Below are 22,565 nucleotides of genomic sequence, written 5' to 3'. Positions count from 1 at the left end.
TTTTCATTTTTGTTATGCCAACACAATCAAGCGCAGCTATTCCGCTGCAATTCACTTGATCATGTGGTTGTTGGTTTTGTTGGTTTGTGCTAATAATTCTATTTTTAGAATGCTTAACTTTTAGGTGTGCTCGTCCTTAAGTTATTTGTTTTTTGTTATTTTTTGGCCATTTAACAATTATATTCAACAATTTTTTTTTTATAATGAGCTCGAGGCCATTTTTAAATGAAAAATTTAAAAAAAATTGTTGAATATAATTGTTAAATGGCCAAAAAATAACAAAAAACAAATAACTTATCAATTAAATTAAATTAAAATTTTCAAACATGTGGCAACCTCCACAAAAATTTTTTTCGGCTGTAAGCCTTCTGGAACCGCTGTCTTTTGACAGCACTATTACAATATTTACTCTATCTTATCAATTTACTTAAACTGCAATTTTCAAACAGGTGGCAACGCTCTAAATTTTTTCTTCCTATATTTTAGTATAGACTTCTAGCAATACATTGGTGAAAACTGTATGAAATTTCATGCATTAGTTTTCGAGTGATGCGCGTACAAACATATGGACAGACAGACAAAAATTCTAAAAATTGTTGATTTGACTTCATATTAATTTTTATTTAATATCTGTAAGGTACAGACATCGGCCTGTTTACAATTTTATTATATATTATTATATGTATAGATACATATGTATAGATGTAATAAAATTGTAGCTACTTTTTTCGTCTGCTCAGATTTTAGCGCCAATATTTCTGCGTCATTACAGCCAGTACGCACTCCCATATCTTGCTTCCTTCAGTATTAACAGACTTTCAAAGAGATGAATTTGTGATAATTTTTTATGTAATATATTACATTTGTAAGAAACCAACAAGATTTATTAGTTTAATGAAAGGAACTCTGGAGTAATTATCATGTTTTCTATAATATTCTTAAAATTTCATTTCTAATGCCTTCTGCTTCTGATATCTCAACAAGTTCCACTTCAACGCCTCGGGCATCATGCTCGTGAGTCTTATTTGAAAACTCGCCTTCATCGGGGATGGGCAAAATTATAAAACAAGCAAATGTTGTGCAAAGCTGCACACACATTTATACATAATTTGTATTGCTCTTTTAGTGAAGTGCCCTGGTTTGCAACAAAAATTTTAATCGATTTTTCCAAATTCAAATTGTTCGCTCAATTATATTTCTTATTTTGGCATGTTATTTGTTGTATGTCCTTTGAGTAACATCCATCACCGCCCAAAACAGATGTAATAATTATAAAAGGGCAAATACATGTAAGTTTTGCATTTAATTACATACCGAGTAGCCAATTATAACGATGTCGCTGTTCGAAATGTGCTTTCAATGACAACATATTGAAAATTACATACAGTGACTAACAAAAGTATTGGCACAGAGAATTTTTCGCAATGTATGCGAAGCTTTTCATCCTAATTTCTTTTTGCTAATTTTGTTTAAATATATAGTTCATACTACAATAAAAAAAAACATAAAAATAAAATCTCTAAACTTTGTGCAAAACTGGAAAATTCAATAAATTTTCAACTTTCTGATCAGATTTCCGAATGCGCACTTTTATAGCCCATTAAATTTTAGTATAACAAAGTGCAAGTTTGAAATTGCTAAAAAATCGCGTTATTTTTAGTCTTTTTTTTGCGGACGGACAAAAAAAAAACTTGTCGAACATAGTACTTGGTATGGAGGAAAATGCGTGAAAAAAATTAAAAAAAAAATCACTTCTATTTTTCAGCAGCTTCAAACTTGCATAAAATTGAATGTGCTATAAAATTGCGTACTTAGAATTTTTCTATATAATTGTAATATGAACTATATTTATAATAAAAGCTTAGCGAAAAGAAGAGTAGGTCCAAAAATGCATCTTTAGATACTCGGTAGTTTTTTATAAATCTGAAAATAGATTTTCTAAACTCACAATAAGGACCTATGCGTCTTATTTTGACTCAAAATTTTTCGTTCGGTCTTTTATTTTCCCAAATTTGGAGTTTTGTTTTATTTGTTATCTACCTCTTTGAATTTGTGAAATCGCCAGACTGCATTTAAAACTAGATGAAATGAGCTTTCATTTGAGTCATTAGATATGTACATATATTACTTGAATCAAAATTGAAATGGGTATCCGGACATGGATGTTTCCTTAAAAAACATGCCCGTCATATTTTTAAAGACGAACCTTCAAATACATTCTAACTTTTCTTCTTATATTTACTTTTTAAATATGTGTTTTAACTTCATAAATATATTTTTAAAATACATATGTACATATACATAATTGCAGGGCTGTACAGGCACAATTTTTCAATATGACCAAACTGAGGATAAATGGCAAAAATACGCCGAATTAGAACATTATGCAAGCGCATACGGCATGTGTCTTATGGAAGACAATATTATTTACATTGGTGGTGTACGAGATGGCGAAATAACTAGCGGTGTTGAAAGCTGGAGCTTAAAAACGAAAACGTGGAGGACATTACCTTCAATGATTCAGTCAAGATGTTGGCCAAGTGTTGTACTATTAAATGGAAATGTGTACGCGATTGGTGGAACTATCGCACCTGGACAACGTACACAGTCTGTGGAAAAGTAAGTATTTTTAATCTGGACTAGCGCTGAATTCATCGTAGTCCGATTATTGGGAAGACTACGAAAATGCGATCCCTGAATCCGAATTGCTACGAACACATGCATTCTAAGTACATATATATGCTACGTTCGTTTACGAATAAATCTATTCGGATTCACTGATAGCATTTTTTTAGATTTCACGAAAATCGAACTATGATTCAGTGATAGCCCTGAATATTTCAATACGAAGAAAATAATATTTTATGTATATTTTAGTGACAAACAAAGTCCTTTGAAATATTTGATTAAAGTACTCGATTTTGGCCAGTTCCACAAAAACATTTTAAGTGAAAAATTATTTTTTCATTTGAATTTAATATGAAAATAAATATTAAAAACTAAGCTAGTGAAGTAATCTAAGCTATGGCAAAACCGAACCCTTGGTAGGTAATTAGAAAAGCGCGATTTTTACCGGCTTTGACTTTATAATTCATTATATCGTATTAAAATTATGAAAATTCAAGAAAGTTTAATAAAAACTTCAAACTTTTTAATTAGAATTTGTAAACTAAAAGTGGTATATCGTTTTATAGCCCATAAAGGTTATAAAGGTATAAAAAAGTGCAAGTGTGAAGTTGCAAGGATATCCCGTTGATTGTTTTTTTTTTTTAATTCTTTTTGCAAACGGTCTTACATATTTTCCTCCATATGAAATTAATCTTTATACTAGAAAAAAACGCAAAAAGCTGCCAGCAAAAAAAAGACACGATATAAAAGAAGACAAGACGGTATGCTATAACTCTATGGAGGGTTGTGAAAGCGCCACTCTGTTGAAATGTGGGTTGTAATCATCTCTTCTAACACAGTAGAACGACCATTTTTGGGTCTCAAACAAATTAAATATGTTCAAACTCTATTATCCATACGTGGTAGTCAAACTCCAAGAGGTTTTTGATGCTCGCCTCAAAGAAATTTTGACATTGTCTTAAGCTTTACACTTTTTGGCTATATTTGCTTCATATTCCCTTGTAGAACATTGTGCTTCTGAGAGTCAGATATCTATGTATATTTATCAATAACGTCAAACATGTAAATACTAAATCATTTTTAGGTATTCACCCGGTGGCCGATGGAAATTAGTTAGCAGTATGATTATGCCACGAAGTCAGGCTAGTGCAGTGGCTTTGAATGACAAAATATTTGTTATCGGAGGCCACAATGGAAACGATTTAAAAACTGTTGAATGTTATGACCCATTTTCGAATACTTGGACAAAGTGCGGACATATGAATGAAATTAATTATTCCCCTGGGGTAAGTTAGCAAAGGAAAGAAGAAATCAAATTATGCAAATTTTTGTACTTACAAGTACATACAAGTATGAAAATAAACGATGTACAAAATATGTACATATATGTATGTCTAACGTATGCATAAACCTTCACATTTAAGGTAGCCGTACACAATGGATGCATATATGTTTTAGGTGGAACTTCCGACAAAAAAACACTCGAGTGTTATGACCCTCAAAGTAACAAATGGACAAAGGTTTGTTGAAATAGTTACACAAAAGATTTAAAAACACCGAAACACAATTTATTCTTACTTTTTACAGATGTGCTCTTTGAACATGGGACGTCCATATATTGGTTGCGTCTTTGTAAGTGATCAACTGTGGGCTGTCGGAGGCTGGAACTCAAATTCCGTATCAGTTTACTATGCAAAAACTGATGAATGGCTCGAAAAGAAGCCAATATCGGAAGCGGGTCGGTACTGCTGTTATGTTGTGCCTAAAGCTTTACTTCTAAATCAGTGATGCACACGTGAGCCAAACGGAGCCAATCGACTTTCACGTACAAGTCGTGTGAACCTAGGCGACTTCATATAAGGTGGTGTTATCGGAGCTGCTAATTTCAAGGCGAATTTGTAATGTTTGTCAAAATGATGAGTTTGTTTTAATTTTGTTTTGTACTGCCAGCGCTGTGCAACACTGTTCGAAATGAATAGCAGATGTAGAAATTTAACAAGTACTTAGTTGTAAAGTTGTAGACTTCCAGCGATCAATTAATTTTGCTCAAGCAATTTTAATTTCACCTTATTTTGAAAATGAATTCAAGTTGAAAAATTTCTATTAGTTTGTAATTTTTGATTGTAAAATGCATTTTTAAAACACACATACATATATTCAATATATTCAACCATGGTACAACAAACAACGACAAAGTATAAGTGATTTCGATTGCTGTCTCTTTTCGAATTTGTTTATTTAATTTTTTTTTAATTTCTTTAACATTATAGTCAGCTAAAAAGAGAGCTAAATTTGATTTTCACTTCGAACTTGTTGAATATGCCTCGGTTTTTAAGCTATAGCTGAGAACGATAAACATTTTAAATGGTATTCACTTAAATCTGAAATATTAATAACTTAAGTATTTTTATATAAGTTCAAGGGTTTTTCCCATTGCAGGGAATACCACTAATTTTTGGACAAAAACATACTAATGCTTTATACATATGTAGTTGCCCTAATATAGAACAATCCTAAAATTTTTGGATTTTTAAAGATTGACTAAAAAACTAAATTGTGCTTTAGTGTCGAATTTCTTTAGAATGATATTTTTATATGACACTTATTTAATACTTTATACTATTTTTAGTTTACATTTACATTAAAATTGGCTGGAGATTGAGGTAATGCCTTTCTATAGTTTGAAGTAATGATATACGCCTACTAGAAGTGTCGTGTTAAAATTAATCATTCTTTATAAGCTTCAATACAAAAACTCATTCTACAACTACTTTCTCAAGTTCTTTGTCGAACTTTTTTTCTTCTCATTAAACTCGCCATTTGAATTTTTGTTGGTATAACATAAAACCATTACAATATCTTGAAATATATATGCATTGAAAGAGTAGAATAAGACCAAACACCATTATTATTTTTAAGTATATTTTACTTGATCAATAAACTTTTATAATTAAAAATATTCTTGAAAAGCTCTACTTTAATATTGCTGTATGCTGTATGCTTATCCTTATACATTGTCGTCGTTATTACCCAAGCGTGTAAGTACAAGGAAAGCACTGAAGGAATGTAATATTTTTATTTTGACGAGTCGCCTTTTTGACAATCAAAACTCCCTCAGTGCTTAAGGTAATGGTGACAATGATGAACGTAAAGACTTCAAACCGAACGAAATTTATCTCAAGTCGAATGATTCGACCCAATTTATTCATTAAGCTAAAAAGTGGCGGATTTACAGTATTGTCCGCGCTGGGCCTTATAGTACCAGCCGCCCCCTTTTCAGCTCTTATTTTTAGGTACTACATAATAGGTCCATTCCTTAACAAAATGCAAGAGCGTAAGCAAAATGCGCTCACTAAAAGAGACTAACAGGAAAAAGTAAAGGCACGCAAAAAAGCAAATTTTTAGTCCAAAGAATAGCAACAACAAAACTAACGTCAAATAAGAATAGAAATGTATGTAAAAAACACATTCACGCAAGCACAAGCACAATAAACACCTACTATATCAATTATTTTTTGCCTCCTTCCACTTTCAATTCACTTTTTTTACTTTTTGAATTATTCTCACTTTTTGTGTATTTTTTAATTTCCGTTAATTTAAATTCAGTTGAGTTTGACACTTTTCAAGATTTTGCCAGCAAAAATTCTTCTGACTAAATCTGGCCACCTCGGACTGAAGAGAGTCACTCTCAACCAGTGTTGCTCTCTCATTTTCGAGTTAAAGCCCTGTATGCAGCTCTCAAGAAAACGGCCAAGAAAAAATTGCCATTATTTCGCGCGTGTGTCCAAGGAATTTTGACATTTTTGATNGGCATCAAATGAAAGACGACGTAAATAGCTTTAAAACTGAAATGGCTAAACGAGCAAAGCCACATATTGAAATATTTCAATAAAAAATTTTAATTAATTACCATAGAACAAACCTTGGGTCAGATATCCCTGCAAAAATCGTTGGACCATGTAGTTTATTTGTGGTAAATTGGAGTACTTACAAAAGTGTTCCTCTGTCATGCTGTAGCGCACCAACTCGTGTCTCTGCGCGAGCTTATTGTTTGTTATCCGATAACTGCTCGTGTTTTAACGAAATGTGATTGAAGTTGAGCATTTGAAAGCACATTTGCATGTCTGGCTGTAACTGAACGTGTAGAGATGCTCGCTGTTAGTTCTTAGCTCCCAGCATGTTCGGGTCTGAATGCCGTCAGAGGCAACATGTAATTTTTAATTTTTGTCTTGGTTTTTATTAATTTCGAAAAAGCATTTGAGAAGTGAAGAACAAAAGTGTGTACAAACGAAAAAATATAACAACAATGCCATTGTTAATATGTTGGAGTAGTTTTGTGCTACTCTGATGTAATGCAGGGATGGAGTATATGGTCCTGCCCTAGGACATTGCAGTGTTAATTGGACCATATTTTTTATATGAATTGTGGTTAGTTTTGGAGTACTCTTTGGTCCTTAGGGAGTACTCTTTACACGCATGCATGGAGTAGTCGCGATTTTTGCAGGGTAATGGAACGGGCATATATTTCTGTTGCAAACCTGGGTTGCCTTGTGCTCTTTTTACACAAAAAAAATTTAGAGAACCGTAGTAAAAAGCGTAGCCAATTTCTTAAGAACTGCGTACTGCCTGAAGGAAATTTGACTCAAGAAAATNGTTATAACTGCATCTAGAACTAAAAATCGTTAAAATCGCGCTTATGACAATATTTTACCCAGGCGAAGAAGAGCAAACAAACTAAGCGAGTTTGGCATTCTCGGTAGTCTAGTGGTAAGAGCTGCGTACTAAAATTCCGTAGGACCCAAGTTCGACCCTTGATTCCTGCGTTTGCCAATAACTTTTTATTTTTATTTTATATGTTTTTTATTTTATTTGAATTATACACTTGATTTTACATTTTTTTTTGTTTTTGTTTAATTTTATCGTATACTTATTTTATAAAATTAAAAAAATAAAAGTTATAATTGAACGAATTAAAAAGAATAATAAAAAGATATGAAAATTCTGCTGGCCGTGGGACTCGTACCCACGAGTTCGCGGCTCGTAAATCCGAATTACTGCCGTCTATCAGGGTACAATTTTGATCAGATCAACTGCGCTGTTGATTCGGATCAACGATTCCGTCTGTCTATGCTTTTATTGACATTCAACCTTCAGCTCTTAGCCATTCCAAAAAACTGACCCTCATTTTTTATACTGCTTTGGGAACGAAAGTGGAGACATTCTTTTAGCCTTTTCTTCGACCTCTGGATTGCTTAATTTCGTCAGGTTAGTCTAAACCTCTACAATAGTCGTACCTGTTTCGTAAGTATTTATGATTATAGACGCCGATATTGGCTTTATGCTGCCTGGTAGATGTGGAGCAGTCTTGTGCAATAGATGAAGTTCACTACACACGTCTCGTAGCACAAATAAGCCGACTACTGCAAGCATAGGCTCTTATAATTGGATTCTAAAAGGTCTCATCGTAAAGTTAGCTGAGGTAAGTTTTGTTAAAGTATATGTAGTTAAACTTAACTACAGAAATTTAAATAAAAGTGATTTAGCTATACTTTAAAATAGATAAGTTAGCGGCCCTAAGCAAAATATTTGTATTATTTCTTCGCCTAGGCTACATGCACGTACTTGTACTAAATTAGCAGTCGCTTCTACAAATTCCTCTGTCTCTTGAGCTTGCGGCGATATTACTTAACAAAAAATACTCGTTTTGCAAACTTTGGTATTCTACAGTTGGAGATCCACCACCATTATTAGCACTGCACGAACTCTCTTGCAGAGAACTTAAATAAATTCCAAAAACCGAAATTTGCTCAGCAAAGAAATTCAAAATCTGTATCCCTAACTTTTTCAATCGTTTTTTTTTTGGTTTGAAAAATTTTAAAAATTAAATTGAGCCAATAAAAAAGACAAAGCAAACTAAAAGTAAAAGTAAAAGAATCAACATTGAAATGCGGCAAAATGAAAATAAGGAGCACTGTCCTGAACCAGTGCCAAACGGCTGCAGAGAGGGACAGATGAAACTTTCGGTGTGCTAGTTGCGCTCTGCTGAGAAGTGAATGCACAAATTCTCACTTCTCGTACAATACTAAAATAGCTCCGCGGGAAGACTTCCCACTCTAACATCGTTCAAATCGCGGTGTAGGCAGTTGTGATTTTCAGATTTAACAAATTTAAATTGTTGAGTGCCGCTTAAAAATTTAAGAGAAAATAATCAAATTTTAGTACAATTAAAAGAATAAAAAAAAAATTAAATAAAATGCAATCTGTAAAAGAACAGAAAAAATGAAAACATACCAAAAAAAACGAATAATCAAAATTTTTTTCATAAAAAACTTAAAGGGTACTCATTTAAAAGCGCAAAACTCTCGCAAACTGGGCAAACTGTGCAATTTTAAACCCTCGCAAATGAAATGTCAAAATTTGTATGGAAAGCCATTTGCACAAAAAGGAAAACTTTGCGCGGCAATTTTGGAGCGCAACTTTGCGCAGTGTGCTGTGCAACCCTCAATCAGCTATTTTGTTTACATTCATTTTGGTTTGGGCTCAACGCTTTTTCGAAATAATTGCGGTAAGACTTAAATATTTACTCAAATTTGAGTTTCAATTGTTCTACTTTATAAATTAAGTATAGTCAAATAATTAAATGTCAGAAATTGTGTAAAATATAAAATTGTCCTCATGAAACACATGGCGCAAAGTTGCCCAATTGCCCAAATATGAAACTTGCGCGTATATATGAGTACCCTTTTATTGTCGCAGATCTGTCTAAAATGGAAACAGTCCAGAAAAGAAAAAACTGTTGAAAATAGAACCAGCCCAGAACCAGTTCGAAAGTTCTGTAGAGGTGGCAATTTCCACTTCGTAGGACATCGCAATGTAAAAAGCGACAGTTGAAAGTATTGCCTCTTAACCTGGCCGTTGACATTTGTGTACCACAAGTAAACGAAGAATAAGCGAAAAGAAGAACGAGTAGAAACTGCCAAAACAGTTCACTTTACAGCGAAAAATGTGTTTTAATTATGCTAAATGCGAAAATATTGCATTTTTCATCTAATATTTTAGAGAATAGGTAATGTTTTAGTGCACTCCATTGCTTTGCAATGTGTACCCAAAATGCAGCGAATCGTCCCAGCGCTACACCTGCATCTACGCTTCTTGCATCTTGACGGCTGTCGCAATTTAACACACAGCACTTCATTGTATTAGTTTTTACGCAGTCTCCAACTCAAAAATCACTCACAAATTGCAAATTAACACAATTTAAACTGATTCACTTTTAATTAAAATTTCTCCTTCACTGATTTGTAAACAAAGGTTTATTTACAAGTTACCACAACTGTCAAAATCGTCAAAACCAAAGTAGCGGTACCACTGACGGCGCCACCTTTGTTCGCTGCACCGTGGTAAAGTGCTTCATGCTTATTACGCTGGTGTCTAAATTGTATGGCTTCTCCTGCCGGCAGAACTCTACCCACTTTCTGGCCAAGGCGGCGTCGCGGGGAAACAAAAAAAAAACTGCATTTGGGGGCTTTACCCCTACGGCTGCTGCAATTCAACACACGACATGACATTTTTATAAAGTTTTTATTACAAATTAAACGTTTTTTACTTCAGAACGCACGAATTACTTCGATTTTTCACCTGAAAGTACACAATACGTTTGCACTTGTTTCTAAACAAAAAGTGTGTTTACGTATTGCCATAAATGTCAAAGTCGGCAAAACCAAAGTAGCGGTTTCGGGAATGCGCCACCTTCAGTTCATTTCACCATGGTACCATGCGAATGACGAACAAATCGGTGCCGTTTCTAATTTTTATCGGAAATTTATCGAAACTAGCTCACAAATCAAAACTTGAATTTTTCTGAGTACGAAAAGTTAATTTTATCAATGTGTATATACCTAATTTAATACGGAAACTTATGAATTTTTAGGAAGAACCTACATTTTGCATCAATTTTGCAGCGAAGAAAAACGAAAACAAAACACAGAGCCAGGGAACAGTCAAATCGAATTAAGAGATTCAAATCATGAATTTTTGAAGTTTGTCTACTTTATAAATAAAAGTATGACAAAAAACAAAAGCAGCGACTGGATGCCTTCTGATGCCGCCAGAACACCACCTGCACGACGAGGCGAAACTACTCCCGATTAAGGAGCACAACACAATGCTCTGCAAGCAGGCTAAATTTTTTTTTGCAAAGGTATGTCTTTATTATGTTTCAACTAAACAAGCATAAATACGGGTTTTCAATAAATCTCGACCCTGGCGCCACCTAACTTGACCATTTTTTGGCAAAAATGTTTCTGTTTACATAGCCAGTATATATTATAAAAAGTAGCCAAATCGCCCTATAAATAAGTATATTGGACCTTTAATTTTTTGTATGTACACTGCTAGTAGAAATAATAGAAATACCTTATTAATTTAATATTCAATATTTTTTTAAAAAATTCTAGCTTTTTATATCACTAACTGCAAATAAGTTCACATTTCAAACTTTGTATAAAAATTCAACAAATTTTCACCAAAAGTTCAAATTTTTAATCAGAATTTTCATAAAAATTTAAGGTACGCTGTTTTATAGACCATTAAAAGTTCAAGTTTAAGTAAACCGTTGATTTTTGATAATATCTTTTTAGTTGGTTTGTGCATTTTTTTCCGTATAAAGTATTCTCGAAACATGAATTTCTTATAGAACAAAATGCACATCCCGCGTACGCAAAAGAAAAGCGAAAAATCAACGCGATTTTTTAGCAACTTTAAACTTGGACTTTATTGTTTTAAAATGTTATTGGATATTAAACGGCATACTAAAAAAATTAAAAAGTTTGAAAATTTGATGAAACGATGCATTTTCCTAAAGTTTAGAATTTGGACTTACATGGTTTATGTTAGATATTGAACCTTACTTTTTAACCGACTTCACAAAAAGGAGAAGGTTATAAATTCATCGGAAAAGTTTTTTATTATTTTTTTTTTATGTATGTTGACGCATAACTTTGGACCACGTTAATCGATTTCTCTATTTTTTTTTTAGGAAAGGTGTTACCTCACAGGTGGTCCCATACTAATTCCGATCATTGGATCATGAAGAAATTAACTATAATCTTAAATTTTTATATGTTAATTGAAGTCGGTTTTGTTTTTTGCTTAAAAATTATAAAAAATATAATAAACATATAAAATTTAATAAACATTAAATAGTTAAAAGTGTACACAATATCGTGTTTCTATTATTTTGGCAATAAGTGTATATGAGTATACATATGTATGTACATATTTATGGGCCCTGTCTGACGATCAATATTTATTGACGTGACACTTTTGACCGTGTAGCATGTAATATTGATGGATCGTAATCAATATCGCAACGTTTCTAGAAATTTTGAAATCTGGATCACAGATACCGTCAATAAAAATTGAACATGTAGAATTTCCGTCAGTACATCTTGCACTCAGTACATAGAGCGAACATCGAAAACGTATGCGTTCTGATTTCGCTCTCGGCGCTTGAAACCTTTCGAAACAAATGGAAAATATTTAAATTGACATTGGAAATTTTAAAAGAATTTGAGAATGCATTATTTGTAAATTATTCGTACAAAAAAAAAAAAAAGTTCTTGCAGCTTTCCTTTCAAACAGTTGGAGTTGTAATAAGTTATCTCAACCTTAAAAATCATCAAAAATTTATCAGCTGGTTTTGTTGCTGGAAAATTGCTGCTAGTAAAATTTTTTCAGCAAGAATTAGCAACTTCCCCCTCATCCTGATCATTTGTGATAATTAATGATTATTAGGTTATCAAACGGACTACATGATAAAAAATATTGAAAGTCCGCAAAGCTCTTTAAGCGAAGTGCACATTAGCGCTGTTCTGACGTTGTGAATCCGTAGAACAAAAATTTACAACAATGCTACCTATTTTAATGCGCACACAAGATTATCCCGTAGCAAGAATTCGGAGAATTTAGCAGCATTCTCAAACATCTATTCTGTTTCCTACAGCGTTTTGTACCCACACTTAATCTTTACTTACCTTATATTTAAAAAATTAATGAAATATGTAATAATAGGTGTGTACTCGTATTGAGCTGAGAATTTAACAGCATTCGCTCTCAAAGAGAAAAAATATCCCCAGAAGTACGAGAACGCAAAATTTGCAAAAGCTTGTAACCTTCGAAATAGCTGATCACTTCCACAGTTGCCACATGTGGTTTATTTGTCAATTTATTGGTACATTTGGTACATTTCCCCTGATCTGGCATTTTTATAATTGAATACCTTTGGCTTAGGAAAACCTTAACATATAAATTAATTATATTGGAATGAATATATGAGGTATTCAAAAGTAAGAGAATCTCCGCCAAACACCCATACTTGGTCCAAAAAATTTTCTATATATTCAAGCAGGTTCTGTAATTCACTTTCGATTGAATTTCAATAAAATCGCTTTGAATTCAAATTGACAGGGATTGAAATTCGTTCGGAAGTGAATTGCAGAACCTGGCTGATAGCTACCAATGTACCTTTAAAATTATAAAATTTTAATTTCAACAGTCAACCTACCAAAACTGACAAATTCGGCCAAAAAATTCTCAGATTGCTGCACTTTTTCAATTTTGGTATATTTGAAAGGAAATTATGGTACAAACGAAAAATGTGATACGGCAACCATAGTTAGCACACACAAAAGTAAGCAAACTGGAGATAAATGTGAAATTAACCAAAAATAAACTCAACAAACCTTGTGCTTATTCCAACTTTTGACCCGTCTCTGTCCTGTAGAGCAGTTATTAGCTTATTATACAACCATTTTATCTAGTTTTAAGTACTTCTGTTTTATAGTCAGTAAGAATTTATTGTTCAATTGACTGTTGTTTAATAAAAAAAAAAGTGTGCGCTTCGCTTTATTCTTATTTTAAATTTAAATAGTTTCCTAGTATTTTGGAAATGTTGAGTCTATGAAATTGATTATTATTATTATTTTTTTTGTATCTATAATAACTAGGGAAGACAAAAATATGCACAAAAAACTTAATTATATGATCATTAAAATGACTCAAAAATATTAAAGATATGCTTGATATATGCCCCAAAAATGTATACATATGTACATATAACGAAAATTTTGCCGATTTTTGTACATACATACATACGTACACATATTTATTGAAAATGAACGCTCTACGTCACAAGACTTTAGCCTTGTTCGGCTACGCACTATCCAGTAAATCCAGTACTAATTTTACTGGTTTTTTACTGGATGTCGTTTTCGTCGGCAAAAACTTGCAAGAAACTAGCAAAAGTGGGGAAATTGAGAGAGCAAAAATGACAGCTGAAGGTGCAAGTTTTACTGGATAAATTTTTACTAGCAACTATTTGCTAGTAAGAAAAACAGCTGATGGCATGATGCTTAATGTAATTCACATTACCAAAATAATTGTTTGTGGTGCTTTTAGAGTTGCAATTGACAAAATAAACATATTTAAATATATAAGATGGAAAATACTAGTTTTCTAAGAAAATTGCATCGGAAAATAACAAATGAATCAGCTGTTCATAAAACTAGCAACTTCTTGTTTGTTTTGCGTTTTCGTACTTTCTTGCATATTTCACTCATTGGGAGTAAATATTGGCTTAATCTCCGAAATTTGGTTACTGACAAGTTACTGGATATTTTTTGCTGGAGAATACGAAAACACAACTTTTGTTAGACAGAATTTAAAAGATGACAATTCTCCAGGTGAAAAAAATATTTTTGTTGCTAATATTGAGCAGTTACAGTAGATGCAAAATAAACTCGCTGATTAATTCGCAAAAACGAAAAATTTTGATTGAATTTTTCAACCACTGAAACCGGTTTAGCGCGCAACTTCACTATTGGCAAACAACAGTCGAAATATTTTTAAGAGTATATTAAAATTGTTTACTAGAAAATAACGGCACCTTCCGTTGTTTCTCAGCTTTTTCTTTTTGTCAATTAAACAAACCTCGTCAGCAACCCTGGATATCTCCGCAAAGGTATTGTCAGACGAAATTATGGGTACTGTTTATGAATTTTTACAACGATTTTGGGTTGCTGTGCCCAAACGCGTGAATCGAATCAAAAAACTTTTACACACACTTGTAAATAACTAAAACTTTAATGTACTAAAACTGTGCACTAATTTAACAATAATGTCGGTTGGAAATATGGTATTTGTTGCAAATTTTTGTTATAAATTTGTATATACATTTTTATATACAAGATATTTTTATAAAACACCCAGTAACCAAAATAGACATCACTGGGGCGGCAGCCCCAGGTTTACCACACAGAAAGGGAATTCTAGTTAACTCATCCTTTCCCAAGGGTTATGTCACGCAGAAAGGAGAATTCTACGTAGTAAGGGTTATAATGCCTAAGCGCGGCCAAAGGCCGCCGACGCAGAAAGGTGTTCTCTGCAAAAGGTGTTCAGCCCCCGTTCTTCGGACGCAAGTTTAACGTTGTTTTTTCCTTGCAAAAAATCTAAAATTTGTCAGGGGTGGGTGTTCCCCGCGTTGGGCTGACATAGTCATAGCGCTGGACACGACTGAAAGTGGAAAGGCTCAAACGTGCACTAGCAAGAGAGAAATGTTAGGTCGGCGAAGTAGAGGAAGTTTTCTTGATCACAAACGATAGGTCTTAGCGCGCGTAGTTTCAAGCTTGGCGATATAAGAGCGTTGGAGGATTCAAAGTTCGCCTACTAGAACGTTTATCCTTTTTCATTATAAATTATGCACTTTTAATGATGGGTTAAAACAACCCATAAGAAACCAAATCACGGCTCTTCGATCCATAGCATCAGTTCGTACTTCTCTGCGTTTCCACGACAAGATGATGCACCAAAATAGCGAGGCAACGATTTGTCAGATACGGCAGAAGTTCTGGATTCCTCGTCTGCGAAGACTTCTCCGAAGCGTAATTTCGAGGTGCAACGTGTGCAAAATTAAGAACGCTAAGCCTGTGCAGCCAATGATGGGACCGCTGCCGAAGGACCGCCTCACGCCATATAATAGACCATTTACCTTTACAGGAATGGATTACTTTGGACCAGTAAGCGTGACTATTGGGCGCCGAGTAGAAAAGCGATGGGTAGCACTCTTTACATGCCTTACGGTACGTGCTATCCATTTGGAGGTTGCATACGACTTGTCCACGGACGCCTGTATTTTGGCGATGCGCAATTTCATGAACCGTAGAGGAGTCCCACGGAGAATACGATCGGACAACGGCAAGAACTTTATTGGAGTGGATAACGATATGAGGCGCTTCTCAGACGTTTTTGATTGTCAGGTGGTTCACACAGAGTTGACATCAAAGGGCGTGGAGTGGCTATTCAACTGTCCAGCTAATCCATCTGAGGGAGGCGTCTGGGAGCGAATGGTCCAGTGCGTTAAGCGCGTGCTGAGACACACCATGAAGGAAGTCGCTCCGAGAGAATTTACGTTGCAAAGTCTTATGATAGAAGCGGAGAACATAGTTAACTCCCGCCCCCTGACACACCTGCCAATATCGCCGGATCAAGAGGAGCCATTGACTCCGAATCATTTCCTGCTTGGGAGCGCCAACACTGCCCAGACCGGTCACATCGATGAACAGCCTGTTAACCTGTGTGCTATACGGAAACAGTGGCGCATCGCCAGAGAGCTTCGGAAGAGATTCTGGAAAAGATGGGTGGCCGAGTATCTTCCAACGCTAACCCGCCGAGTTAAGTGGTGTCATCCTATGAGAAGTCTGAAAGAGGGAGACTTGGTGTTTATTTGTGACCCAACCGTATCCAGGAAAGATTGGCGCCGAGGTTTGGTAGAGAAGGTGTTCACCGGTTCAGATGGCGAGGTGAGACGTGCGAATGTGCGTACGGCCACCGGGCTAACACAAAGGCCTACATCCAGGCTAGCCATTCTTGATGTCTCCAGTGGTGAATCGTGACGGATTCACGGGGGTGGGAATGTTGTGAAACAGGGCCCTTTCATTATTCGTGCAACTTTGTTTGCAATATAGCATATGGCAACTCCGTAGTTTCTTCTTGGCTTGGGTTGACGGTTGACAGCACTGATTTCAAACTAAAAAGATATTCAACCCGAGCAGAAGTGGAAACTGCGGTAAGTTTTTTCCTTTTTATAAATTGCTTTATTAATGCATTGTTTTATTCATATCTTTAGAAATAAACAAGATACAACATTGTACGTTCTATTTCATTCATTTCTGCGAGGGCCAGCAACAGTTGGTGATAAACGAGGACAAGGCGAAGTATCTCATGTCATCAAAAGAACAGTCGGTGCATTCGCGCCTTGGCACCCGCGTTGTTGTTGTAGCGGCCATTCACCGTTGCCAGTTATAATTTGGAGAAAGAGAATTTCATTTACTTGGGAACCATCAATAACTACGGTAATAATGTCGGCATGGGAAGCCAACGCCGAATCACTCTTCTCAACAAGTGCTACATTAGAATGAGTAGGCAATTCAGAAGTAAAGTCCTCGCTCGGCGCGCGAAAATCACACTCGCATAAGTCAGCTCTGAAAGTATTCAACTCGGAACACGCTGGTGGCAGTAGAGGAAGGTGGAGGCCCTTACTGCGTTGGAAAGACCAAGTGGAGAAGGACTTGCCTTCACTTGGCATCTCCAATTGGCATCAGTTGGCACAGAAGAGAAACGACTAGCGCGCTTTTCTGAACTCTGCCAAAATAGCTTAGGCGGTTACAGCGCACTACACTCGCACAACTTCGCTCCGGCTACTGCAGCAGGTTAAACTCCTACTTGAGTAGGCTGAATGAGGATGTGCCGAACGAATGTCCGGCATGCGGAGAGACCCCACATGACTCGAAACATCTCTTCGCATGCCCGGCAAACCCGACATCCCTAACGGCCTTGTCCTTATGGGCAAACCCCGCAGAAGCTGCACGCTTCCTAGGGTTGCCGTTAGTGGAACTTGACGACAACGACTGAGATACCAACCGATCTGGGCGGGGTTGTTGTAGCCGCTACAACAACAACAACAACAGCGGTTGGGTTAGGCGGTTACAAGGAGAGTATATTCACTCTAACGTATACCAAACTTCCCAAAAATGTATTACGTCTTTTTGGCGGATAGGGCTTATTATGCATGTTTCCATCTGTCTCTTTTGTATACTGTATGAATTGATCAAAACAAAGTTAAAAATTTGAAATAATTCTCTATATTATTAAACGCGCGATATATACATTTTAATTCTACGCAAATATATGCATTTGAAATCATTCCAATACTCTGGTAAACAGGTTAGGAAATCCAAAGCGTTCTACCAAATCACAAACGAACAAAATACGAGTGCATAAATACCCATCAAAAAAAGAAATTTCAATTGCAATGGCAAGTAATGGCACCCGTCAACTACTTCCAGGTGTGAATGGCCATGTTCTCAATCATTTCATCAAGAGACTGCTGAATAATATATGCGACTTCTACGATGAGCAGGACCTCATAGATGTAACATTTATGTTGTCTAATCCGACTGCTATGTAAGTTTTAATCGATTTACATAAAAACAATTGAATGTGATATTTGATTTACTTTCTCACAGGATTCCAGCACACCGCTTGATACTCTCAGCGGCAAGTCCATATTTTAAAGATTTATTCAAAAGTGACAAGGGCTTTAATCCTGTTATTGAATTAACGAACATTGACAGTGACACTTTTGAGCGTTTGATAACATTTTGCTACACCGGCAAGGCCCTCATAACCATCGAAAATGTGGACGTAATGCTGAAGGGAGCAATATATTTGAAGTTGGATGAAGCAGTTGTCGGTTGTGTTGACTATATTTTGCAGCATATATCTGAGTATACACTGCAGCGGGCATATTGCTTACAGCGTGAAACTCAGTGTGTACCACTGTATGAGAAACTCTTGGAATATGAAATAAATAATTTTATGGAGGTGAGTCATATTGCTTTTCCTTGGTGTCATACTATGTATTCCACTTGCTTACGTGTACTTTATATGATTTTTGTTTTCAGATAAGCCAACGCCCGGAGTTTCTCAGTTTTGATGCTGAAAAATTGCAGGCAATAATAGAAAGCAGTAATTTGAATGTGACTTGTGAGGAAGATGCCTTTCATGCTGTGAAGCAGTGGTATGAATACGATGCTTCTGGGCGGCAACAAAAACTTCCCGATTTAATCAGTAGCTTACGCTTGACCCTTTTTGACACAAAGTTCTTATTGAGAAATGTCCAAACACTTCCTGGATGTGAGCCATTGGCATTCAAGGCAATATCGTGGATTTCGCTTCCTTCAGACCGTGCAATGATATCGATAAAGTACACAGACCCTCGCAGAAGTATATGCAAAATGTCGGCAGAGACAACTTTGCTTGCGGTGCAAGCTTATGTAAGTGCTACAAAATGGTAATTGCTTTGTGTATTTTCGATATTTATTATTATTCAGCCATAAATGTTAGAAGAATAATGGCTTACCAGAAGCATTCATCCAACGGGGAAAACTATCGCTTATTTCCAAATTAAAATTTTACCCAACAAAATTTTTGAACTAAGAACCGTAGGAAGTACAAAGTCCAAGTCTGAAGCCGAATAGCTGAGAGCGTATACTTAGAAAAAGAAACGCTTCTTTCTTCGCTTTTCAATTCAGTGATAATACTTTCGAAATTCTGCATTGTACAAAGATCGCAAGAATAATCACCAATGACCGAAAAGAATTTAAAAGCAACTACTAAACCATTGAACAGTTTCAGTGTTTTTTAAAAACTAGATTTTTGAAGAAATTCTACACTGGATAACTTTGGTTCCTATGTAACAATGGAACTAACTTCTTTTTTGTATCGTGTTATGGGCTATGCCACCCTCTCTGAATTTTAGTTGGGTATCGAATTTTCCGTCGAAACAGAATTTTTTTTCTTTCGGTGCTGTAGCGTAGTGTGACAAAATTGCTCAAAATGTAAGTATTTTGGGTTTTTTTGTTACTTGTTGGCGACAAAATAATAATACATTTTTGTTTTATTTGCATGCAGGTCTAAGGACGTGATTACCGAACAACTGAAAAGGCTGTTTTTACTGATGGAAAACAGAACAATCAATTTGCAAAAAGGATTTGGTAAAAGGTTCAGGTTGCAAAAAATGGGAACACAATTGTTTAGGACCACTTATAAGAACGGCAGCAAAGTAGATTGAACTAAAGTCGTTTTTTTTTTGTCAATGTTACTGTGGCTTATTAAAATTTTTTGTTTTTTAATATTTTTATTTTATTGAGCTTTGTACCACGATTGTTTATTAGGAAAAATTGAAAAGGCAACAAAGTCTAAGCGGTAGAAGTTATAGCAGATATTTCGGAGATCACCACTTCTCCTCGTCAGACTTCTTTTTTTCTAGACTTCAGCAGGCATCGAACCTGCGTAATCGATGTTGAAAGTCAGAAGCGTTAACCACTGAGCTATATACATCCCGTAAACTCTTGTTGTAAATTCATTTTTCCTCATTCAACCAAGTACTATCAAGTGCAGCTGATTTACCGCTATTTAAACTCGACAGCGTGGTTGTTGTTGTCAATTCTATACATCCATCTGCTTATTTGCCTTTTTGTATAGTTTCAGGCAGGCTCTTCGTAAACTATGTATTTTTCAATGTTATTGTTGCCTTTTCAATTTTTCCTAATAAACAATCGTGGCACAAAGCTCAATAAAAAAAAAAATAAAAATAAAAAAAATGTTAATAAGCCACAACGCTTCCGACATCTTGTGTATACCCCAATTAAATTAATTTAAATTATTTCACTTGTTTCTTTATATACAGTTGTCCACAAAATAATAGGAGTGGGATATTTTAACCTGTTTTGGCTATTTGTCTTTAGTTTATTTAATGTTTCGTATTTTTTTGTAAAAGCCTAGCTGGTAATACAACAAACACCATATAAATTTACATTTTCAAGTTTGTACAAAAATTATAAAAATTCTGCAAATTTTCACCAAAATTTCAAACTATTTAACCAGAATCTTTAGAAAATATGTTGGTATGCAGTTTTGTAGCCCATTCAATTCTAGTCTGAAGAAGTGCAAGTTTCAAGCTGCTAAAAAATTCCGTTGATTTTTGAGAATTTTTTCGGTTGAAGGTGTTTCACGTTTTTTCCATACAAAGTATGTTCGACAATTTTCTTTTATATGGGGACAGTGCCAGCAGAAAAAATTGCCAAAAATCAACGGAATTTTTTAGCAGCTTGAAACTTGCACTTCTTCAGACTAGAATTGAATGGGCTATAAAACTGCATACCAGAATTTTCTCTGAAAAGTTTGATATTTTGGTGAAAATTTACAGAATTTTAATAATTTTTGTACAAAGGTTGAAATCTGAATTTATTCGTTGTTTGTTGTATACCCAGCTTGACTTTTGTATAAAAATAATAAACATTAAATAAACAAAAGACAAATAGCAAAAACTGACCAAAATAACGCACTCCTATTATTTTGTGGACCACTGTATACAGGTTGAATTCAAAAACCTTACACAAGTCCATCCCACATTTTCATCTGTCATTGGAAGTCCTTCACATAGCTCATATTTTTTTCTGTTGTGTTTGTGTGTTGTGGTTTCTCATTTAGATTAGTCCCGTATCCATGGATGTTGCTACTTTCCTTATTTGCGGATTGTTAAGAGATTCCACCTTCGAATAGAAAGTTGTCTTTGCCTTATTTATTTAAGATTTTAATAAAATTAACTCGAAAATTTAGGGGCCGTGTGTATTTCGCTTTCAGTGTTACCGATTTGCTCAATTTGAAACAAAAAAAAAATCGTCACAGCTGACAAGAATACTAGTATATGTATTGTGAACCACCTAAACGAGCGAAATTCACAATGGCGCTATTCTTCATCGCATGAGCGTTTTATTACCAAAAATTAAAATTCGTTTGAGCAGCACTTTCGACCACGGTCATATATCGAATGCAACTTATAATATTTTATTTTCCAAAATTTGGAGTTTTGTCTTATTTGTTATCCACTATTTTGAATTTGTGAAATCGCCAGATTGCATTCAAAACTAGGTGAAATGAGCTTTCATTTGAGTCATTAGATATCTTAGTTTAATCAAAATTGAATGGGTATCCGAGCATGGCTGCTTCCCTAAAAATATGTCCCTGATATTTGTATAAAAAAAAACCTTCAAATACATTCTAAATTTTCTTTTTATAGTTATGGACTTATTCACAAAAAATAAAGTAGGTTTAAAGAGCATTATAAAATTACGTTTTCATGCATTTTTCAATGTATAAACCTTTTTTAAAGCGGCTTTATTTTTTATGAATAAGGCCATTATTTTTATTTTTATTTTGATTTGTACATATGTGATTTAACTTCATAATATATGTAGGATCTTAAAGGCACAATTTTTCAATATAACCAAACTGGGGATGAATGGGAAAAATACGCTCAAGTAGAACATGATGCAGCCGCATACGGCATGGTTCTTATGGAAGACAATATTATTTACATTGGTGGTGCAAGAAATGGTGAAATAATTAACGGTGTTAAAAGCTGGAGCTTAAAAACGAAAACGTGGAGGACATTGCCTTCAATGATTCTGTCAAGACGTTGGCCAAGTGTTGTACTATTAAATGGAAATGTATACGCGATTGGTGGAGATAACTCAGATCGACAATATACAAAGTCTGTGGAAAAGTAAGTATCCATGAAAATAAGCAGCATTTTTAACATTCCAGGTACAAAAAAAAAAACAATTTCAATTGATAAGCATTTTCCTTATATGGTCAAATGCAACTGTATTTGCTGTAAAGTAGTTGCAAAAAAACTGACTTACATTCATCACACAAAATTATTGGCCCACTTAGGGCCAAAATCACAGTGCGTATTTAACCACCGACAAGAGTTTAAACTTGTATGCCTCTATAGTTTAACCCTTGTTAAATTAAAT

General features: G+C 34.7%; 3 protein-coding genes across 9 annotated transcripts in view; all 3 read left to right on the top strand.

The window, feature by feature from the left end:
• The window catches only part of LOC108373722 (kelch-like protein 5), a 9,770-nt gene extending 4,244 nt beyond the window's left edge, over window positions 1-5,526 (top strand). For 6 of the 7 annotated variants that reach the window (XM_017629657.1, XM_017629659.1, XM_017629656.1 and 3 more), the window contains 4 exons: window positions 2,312-2,619; window positions 3,713-3,914; window positions 4,053-4,148; window positions 4,216-5,526. In XM_017629657.1, coding sequence (XP_017485146.1) covers window positions 2,312-2,619; window positions 3,713-3,914; window positions 4,053-4,148; window positions 4,216-4,416 — 807 coding nt within the window. In that variant the 3' untranslated portion in view covers window positions 4,417-5,526. Of the gene's footprint in view, window positions 1-2,311; window positions 2,620-3,712; window positions 3,915-4,052; window positions 4,149-4,203 lie in introns of all 7 variants that reach the window. The other variant, XM_017629660.1, reaches the window with a different exon arrangement.
• A 9,979-nt stretch (window positions 5,527-15,505) lies between these two features.
• LOC108373725 (uncharacterized) lies at window positions 15,506-16,871 on the top strand. The gene is made up of 2 exons (XM_017629663.1): window positions 15,506-16,750; window positions 16,811-16,871. Exon 1 carries the CDS (start codon window positions 15,621-15,623, stop codon window positions 16,575-16,577), a length of 957 nt encoding a protein of 318 aa, XP_017485152.1. The 5' UTR covers window positions 15,506-15,620; the 3' UTR covers window positions 16,578-16,750; window positions 16,811-16,871.
• A 770-nt stretch (window positions 16,872-17,641) lies between these two features.
• On the top strand, window positions 17,642-22,553 carry LOC108373724 (kelch-like protein 1). The gene is made up of 4 exons (XM_017629662.1): window positions 17,642-18,147; window positions 18,210-18,567; window positions 18,648-19,019; window positions 22,005-22,553. The coding sequence occupies exons 1-4, from the start codon at window positions 17,996-17,998 to the stop codon at window positions 22,314-22,316; spliced, it is 1,194 nt and encodes a 397-aa protein (XP_017485151.1). The 5' UTR covers window positions 17,642-17,995; the 3' UTR covers window positions 22,317-22,553.
• Window positions 22,554-22,565: the final 12 nt, after the last annotated feature.

Source organism: Rhagoletis zephyria, unplaced genomic scaffold, assembly GCF_001687245.7.
Source record: "Rhagoletis zephyria isolate East Lansing unplaced genomic scaffold, Rhagoletis_zephyria_1.1 Rzeph_scaffold_06983, whole genome shotgun sequence".
Classification (NCBI taxonomy): domain Eukaryota; kingdom Metazoa; phylum Arthropoda; class Insecta; order Diptera; family Tephritidae; genus Rhagoletis; species Rhagoletis zephyria.
This window is presented reverse-complemented; position numbering and strand designations above follow the sequence as displayed.

What these genes read in the sequence shown, in the direction of transcription:
- LOC108373725 (XM_017629663.1), top strand. Translation starts at nt 15,621, where the DNA reads ATGATGGGACCGCTGCCGAAGGACCGCCTCACGCCATATAATAGACCA.
- LOC108373724 (XM_017629662.1), top strand. Translation starts at nt 17,996, where the DNA reads ATGGCAAGTAATGGCACCCGTCAACTACTTCCAGGTGTGAATGGCCAT. An exon ending in TTGTCTAATCCGACTGCTAT is followed by an intron (nt 18,148 to 18,209) that starts GTAAGTTTTAAT and finishes ACTTTCTCACAG; the next exon opens with GATTCCAGCACACCGCTTGA. An exon ending in TGCTTGCGGTGCAAGCTTAT is followed by an intron (nt 19,020 to 22,004) that starts GTAAGTGCTACA and finishes TAATATATGTAG; the next exon opens with GATCTTAAAGGCACAATTTT.